We start from the raw sequence: 6,544 nt of genomic DNA, 5'->3' as shown, positions 1-6,544 counted from the left end.
TGTTTATTTTGACCTTTCCTCATCATGTAAAATCCTATAATGTTCCATGATGCATCATGGACATTCATGATGCTCCATGAACATGTATGATGGGTCATGAGCATGCATGAATATGCATGAGATGTCACAAGCGCTTATGAACTGTCATGTGACATCATGTGGCTGTGTTAAACTTTCGCGCTTGCTACCACCTCACACTCACACAACTATCAATCACCTCTCATGGCTCACCCTTTTGGTCAACAATCAGAGACTGGGCAGCATAGGAGCACCAGGATTCATGACAAAGGGGCTCGTCAAGCCCCTAAACCCACCCCAGCCTCAGGCAGCCAGAAGAAGGCCCAGGATTCAACCTTGGCTGGTGGCTCTAAGCGACAAAACACTAAGAAGACCTCTGCAGCTGCTAAGACTGGGACTGGGACTGTGGCTGAAGGTGATAATGATAATGACCTGGCACCGGGCCCCTCCATTGCCCCTCCAGGTCGAACTCGCAAACGGGCTGCAAGCCCAGAACCAAAAGTCCCAGTCCAGGCAGCTAAAGCAGGAAGAAAGAGGGCAAAACAAGATGTGAGCCAATTTTTCTTTGCAAAAATAACGTTAAAAAATCAACTCCCAACCCTTTCAGATAGGATTCCAAAGGGAAGGGTGCTACTCAGCAAACACACTTTGCTGAGGGAGTCACTGCAATTTGTGACTCCATGTCTGAATCAGCAAAGTCCAAATCAACTCTTCAACCTTCGGTAAGTTTTAACTTACTTAATACATACCTGAGAGTAAACCCTTATTATTACAGGATACTGCTCCAAGTGCAGTGGACACTGAAAGCAGAGATGATGCAACTGGTGACTTTGAAGAGTTCAATATCCCCAGCAGTGATGAGGATGTTGATGAAGACAGAAACAAACAGGATGAAGATAACAAAGAACAAGATACTATTCAGCTTTTGAGTGGTATGTTAAATGTTAATAAATGCTCCCATTATCCAGGAATTAACTCTCCCATTATTAGGATTGAAAGTTACAATCCAATTCATTGGTCCTGGGTCATCTCCATGGAACAATGTAATTTCCCCCTATAGCCATGCCGCTTGGCCATCCACTCAGGTTGAAGTGGATGGATGGAGTGTCTTGATGCAGGATATTCTTTCCACTTCCCAGGAGTATCTAGGTACTGATTGGATTACAAGTGAGTTTCTATCTCTAGCTGTCATAAACCCAAAGTTTCATTTTTTTCCCAATGATTTACTCAGATGAATCTCGTATCTCATGCCTGGATGGCGAAGACACTATTCAACTTGGAAAAGTTGAGAGTGACTCTTGCAGGACATATCGTATCCATATTCTTTGTGAACATCGAAGGATTATTTATGTTTATAACCCAACACCCACTCTTACCCAAACTACTCAGCTTGGCCCCTCTATTCCTCACCCCAATCCAATGAATCCCACTATCCCATATACACCACCTACTGAACCAGCCCCTTCTGCCACAATTGGAAAGGCTTCCCTTGGGGAACTCAGTAACCTCTGGAAGGTGCAGCAAACCACGGAGAAGCAGGCCCAATTCAATGCTTTGAAGGACTCTCACCGTACAACAGCTCGCAGCATTGATGAGACGCTAGCAATTGTGAAGGAGTTCACTCAATCTGTTCCAATTATCCCTGCTTCCTTTCCTGGACATGGAAAGGCTGTCCCCCTCTGAGAGCTCTATATTGCTGTGACTTCCTGTAGTGACAGTACTGTTGCTCACCATCTTATCATCTACAGTACCTACATGGAGTTCCAGAACAACCCTCAGGCACGTTGTAGGTGGGATAATCGCCCACACACAGCACTGGCTCAGATACCCGTTTCCATGATTAGAAAACCCCTTTTATTCATGCGATGACTCGGTACAAATTTGGTATCTAAAAATAGTCCTAATTCGTACGATTCTGAAGATACCAAGAACGTCCCAATCGGTGGAGAATTGACAGAGTTCTATGTTGGGCAACTTAGTCACAGGCATGTGCGGGCATGGGAATCTCAAGTGGCAACCCAGAATTCCAGCCTCACTCGTTCCCATGGCATCTGATAAATTGGTAAAAATGCTTATCGGCTGCGTGAGAGTTATCTCCGGCTGCATTTCCAATTTTGGCCCTTAATTCCGTAAATCTGTTGAGAAATCGCATATTTTTTTATATTTTCATATTTCACCATCATTTCAGTTATTGATTGATATTCTTTTATTGTTACTATTACCCTTTTTTATTATTTCGCCTAATAAGGTACCCAGGTGCCATATGGCACCAATATTTGCCATCTATTCTTTCTAAAAATAATTATTAGATATAATCCTGTACATATTGGATTTTGAAAAGAAGTTCTCCCCTCCCCCAAATTCTCTAAGGTGCTAGGACACGCTAGAGTTGGAGTGAGTGTGTGGAATCCAACAGTAGGAATAAGGGCAACTGTCTAGCCCACAACGAGTGGGTAGTAGATTAGTTGAGCCTGGACCTTGTGGAATCCTGGAGAACCCACATGGAGTTTAAGGATTGAGAGCGTAGCGAAGTCTAGTCAAGAAGTAGGAGTTTTGGAGAGTTTGTCCCCCACAAGCTGTGTCGGCATAGAGAGCTGCGAGCCCTCTTTCAACGTCGTCTTGAATCAGTATGGGACAATGAACCAGTCAAGGACTTCAAGTATGCATATGATGATCCAAACTCTGAGACAAAGGTTCATAGCCTCCAAGAAATCATCACATATCTCAAGTATCTCAAGGCAAATGGGGTGGAGCCAAACCAGAATAAGTAATTCTCAGTTTGTCATTTCTCAATCAAATTTTTGAGCAGAATGATTGTAACATTAGGAAATCCAATGTGTACCTACCTTTCAAATTGAGGAATGTTTTCAATGTCTTTGTACTCCTGTGTTTCCTGCCTATGGTGTATGCTTCAACTGCAATGGGCTTTGCAGAGACATTCACCTCAGCAACTCCAAGGATCACAGGCTATGCTATGGCTGTTATTCTTATTTTCATCCTGCACAGTGGGGAATATCTCTGTCACCATTATCTCCAATCCCAAGCAACCCTTAATCCCAACTTTCCATCTTCATGGATACGTTGTCTCAGTGCCCACCTATTCTCCCAGGACTCACTTGCCCTTCCTCAACAGACCCAGAACTATCTTATCCTTGAAGCTGCAAATGGACTTGGGCTTTCACATGAATTCCTTTCAGACCCACACCTCATTCATCCACAACCAACCCTGTTAGGACCCAGTTATTTTGACTGCCAAGTGTGTGGTGGATGGTTGAAGCAAACTAGACAATGTGTGGATATGTCAGAGACCAGATTCGAGACGAAGGAATGTCTCCGTAGCGGAGGGCTTCGGCCTCAGCGACTTCTGCCAAGAGCGCTGTGCCTAGTGACACGTCCGTGCCCTAACTTACTGACTGGCAATTAGAACCTAGGGGGGTAACTCTAGTTGATTTTACTACTGGGGTGTAACCTATGTACAAGTGGGATATATGGTTACAGCGGAGACGGGTCCGCAATTGGCAGAGCCGAACGGAGCGGAGCTAACGGGGTTTAGACATTAGCCGACTGAATATTACCGACGAGTCGGTTTGCGGGGTTGACGGAAAGGCAGGCAATAACCCAGAAACGGAAAGGAGGGATAAGCCCAAAGGTGGGCTCTGCAGGGCAGGCGAGTGTATTGCCCAGCGGAGGCGGGGGTGCGCTAGCGGACGTCGGAGCTGTCCAGAAGTCTTCGGGGCTCCGTACTTAGGGAGGCGTAGGTAATAAATTGAAATGAGGGGGTGGTGACCATCGAGGGGTACCGAGAGGATTGCGGAATAACGGGGGCTCCGAGGTTAGTGAGGGAGGAGCGGAGTTGGAACGGAGGGATCGGAGGGACCGGAAGTCGATGGCCAGGGATGGATATGACAGGATATATGGATTTTGGAGGATAATGGTGTCTACATTGGCCAGCTTGCACAGGGAAACTGCCAGTCCTGCAATACATCTCACTTTCCAGATCGCTATTGCACTTCTATCAATGGGAAACTTACCAATATCTTTAATCCTGATGCAGCTTATCTCTGCATTGGAGGTAATATCTGGATTAATCGGCAAGTTGCTCAAACCCAGTCCAATCTACGTTATACTGCACATATGTCATCTGAGGGCTTTGCATCATTCTATTCACAGTGATATGGGAAGGATAAGATTTCCCTCCTTCCAAAGCATGCATGGAAGTTATTTGTCTTACATGAGTCCCTCAAGTTGTGCAAAGCTACCAATCATGAGCTTGTTCTTCCATCACACACAAGCATCACAGCTTTGGCTTCAAAGATGCAAGAAAAAATTTTCCCTGGAGCTGTCAAGACAATCCAAGGTGCACTTGCTCATCAGTGTGCTCAGTGCTTCCACCCATACTGATCCCTGCAAGAGGGAACTGCAGTATGTGATCTACTTACTATTTTTACTTTCCCTTGCTAACTCCTTCCTACCAGCAAGTGACAATTAATGATGATCAGGAGGTTGATATGATTGTGGTGGATGGCATTTGCATGGGACATCGCCTTTGTGCAATGCCTAAATGCCCTAACCTTCCACTTAATTTTCACTCAAAGAAACTCTGTGCAGAACATGAAAGGAGTAGGGGCCATTTATGTGGCAGAGTCTCTTGTCAGAATTCACGTGTAACAGCCCCCTTGAACTCTGGTGCTTGTAATCTCCCTGACCATCAACAACGCTGGGAGGCATTCTCTAGAACACATGATAAGGAGTCATATGGAGCATATCGCTGGGTCATACGGAACCAACAAGGACAAGGCCTTCTTGGAGTTTCATCCCCAACAGAGGAATGGGTTATGAATGCTCATCGCATTGCTCAGCAAGCCCTACCTGCTCCAGAGGATCCTGAGCAAGTCATTCCACATCATCATCATGATGGTGAGGCACCATCTCCAAGTGCATCATCCCGATTCACTCCACATGGGCAGCACACATGGCAATATAGACATGCCTTGAAACTCTCACCCATCCATGTGGTTGTATTGTGGCTTGGACTAAATATATGGTGTCTGAAAGCCCAACCAATGTTCTTCATACACTTGAAGAAGTCTTTCCAGACCAGACTCCTGGCCATCATACATTGTGATTGATAAGGCATGTAGCCAGCTACACTGATGAGCCAAGGACAGCATCACAGATGGTTTCAAACATCCCGTTTTCTGGTTGATGCTTTCCATTCCAGGAACCACCACAATGACCCTACATGCCAGAAATATTGCAATCCAACCCCTCAAGTCAAAGATGACCCAAATTTGGTTCTTCCTATTCAAGATGGAAATAGTCAACAAGCTCGGTTTCAGCATGCTTTCAATACAGAGGCTGCAGAGCAGTTGAATGCTTGGTTTGGAGGCTATGCTTCACAGCTAAGTCATATGCATCCAGCCAATCATGATTTTCTTGTGCATGTGATGCTTTCATATCACTTTGAAGTTAAGGGTAACATGTAATTACACCATTATGCCCACACCTGTCATTGCTGTACCTACCAAGAATCCAAATTTATGATCAATCATAATGATTCATGGGAAGACTTGTAGTCATTCATGAAGGTCCATGAAGGTCCATGAGGCTCCATGATCCTTTATGAAGCCCCATGAAGGCTCATGACACTTCATGACACTTCATATACAGGCATGTAACCACTCAAAGCCTGCTTCATAATCACTCATATAGAGGCTCATGGTGGTTCATGAAGGACATGATATCCCATGAAGGCTCATGAAGGCTCATGACACTTCATGAGGTTGCATGTAACTACTCAAAACCTGCCTGGAAGAACCACTTAAGTCATGGGCAATCATGACCCCCCATGCAGGTTCATGACATCTCATGAAATTCCATGACAGTTTGTCATGAACCAGCATGACTGTGTATGACACTTCATGCTGCTTCATGAAGTTTGGTGACCATTCATGAAATGTCATGACTTCCATGATGGTTCATGAACCACCATTACACTTTTTGCAAGTTACTGTGCTTTTAACATCTCCTTGTTTGAGGAGAAGTCTGCTCTGATTCTATCATGAGCAATCATTTCCCTCTTCCATTCAAGGGGAATGTAGTTTAGGAACCTGGCATTGAAGGACGCCTGGTCTGGTGGCGTCACCATCTGGGACGCTGCTTTGGACAGTTCTAGGTAGAACTGTTTTAGGCCTTTTTCTGCTTCGTATTTGACGTTGCAGTACTTCTTTGTCGCATTCAACGCAGCAGAGGCTTTAATGAAAGTTCTCATCAATATGTTGAGAACTTCAAGGAACATGCCCTCATCTCCTCTGAGGAGAGTTTCGTCTCATGTCATGACCAACAAATCCCGGGGCTCCGTCAGCGGCGAACCAATGCCGATAGGCGAATCCGCCGACCCGAAACCCATCCTAACCAGCCCCCAACCCCATGTCTGGCCCCCTGCCTTACTGCATGAGACTTGGCCAAGAATCAGAACCTAGACCCTGCCGGTATTCCGACCTTACCTCCAGTTCCTGAGCCCTTG

The 6,544-nt window shown here is 45.4% G+C and overlaps 2 protein-coding genes across 2 annotated transcripts; both read left to right on the top strand.

Moving 5' to 3' along the window:
- Positions 1–222: 222 nt before the first annotated feature.
- On the top strand, positions 223–1,701 carry EI90DRAFT_3135524 (uncharacterized protein; the record flags this gene model as incomplete). Its single annotated transcript, XM_039064732.1, has 5 exons — positions 223–567; positions 630–740; positions 794–950; positions 1,009–1,185; positions 1,250–1,701. 5 exons carry the CDS (start codon positions 223–225, stop codon positions 1,699–1,701), a joined length of 1,242 nt encoding a protein of 413 aa, XP_038908786.1.
- A 3,470-nt stretch (positions 1,702–5,171) lies between these two features.
- On the top strand, positions 5,172–5,504 carry EI90DRAFT_2947276 (uncharacterized protein; the record flags this gene model as incomplete). The annotated part of the gene is made up of 1 exon (XM_039055348.1): positions 5,172–5,504. The coding sequence occupies one exon, from the start codon at positions 5,172–5,174 to the stop codon at positions 5,502–5,504; it is 333 nt and encodes a 110-aa protein (XP_038908785.1).
- Positions 5,505–6,544: the final 1,040 nt, after the last annotated feature.

This window comes from Cantharellus anzutake (assembly GCF_015039405.1).
Source record: "Cantharellus anzutake strain C23 chromosome Unknown EI90scaffold_139, whole genome shotgun sequence".
NCBI classification, from domain to species: Eukaryota; Fungi; Basidiomycota; class Agaricomycetes; order Cantharellales; family Hydnaceae; genus Cantharellus; species Cantharellus anzutake.
The sequence above is the reverse complement of the archived record's forward strand: the minus strand, read 5'-3'. Positions and strand labels throughout refer to the sequence as shown.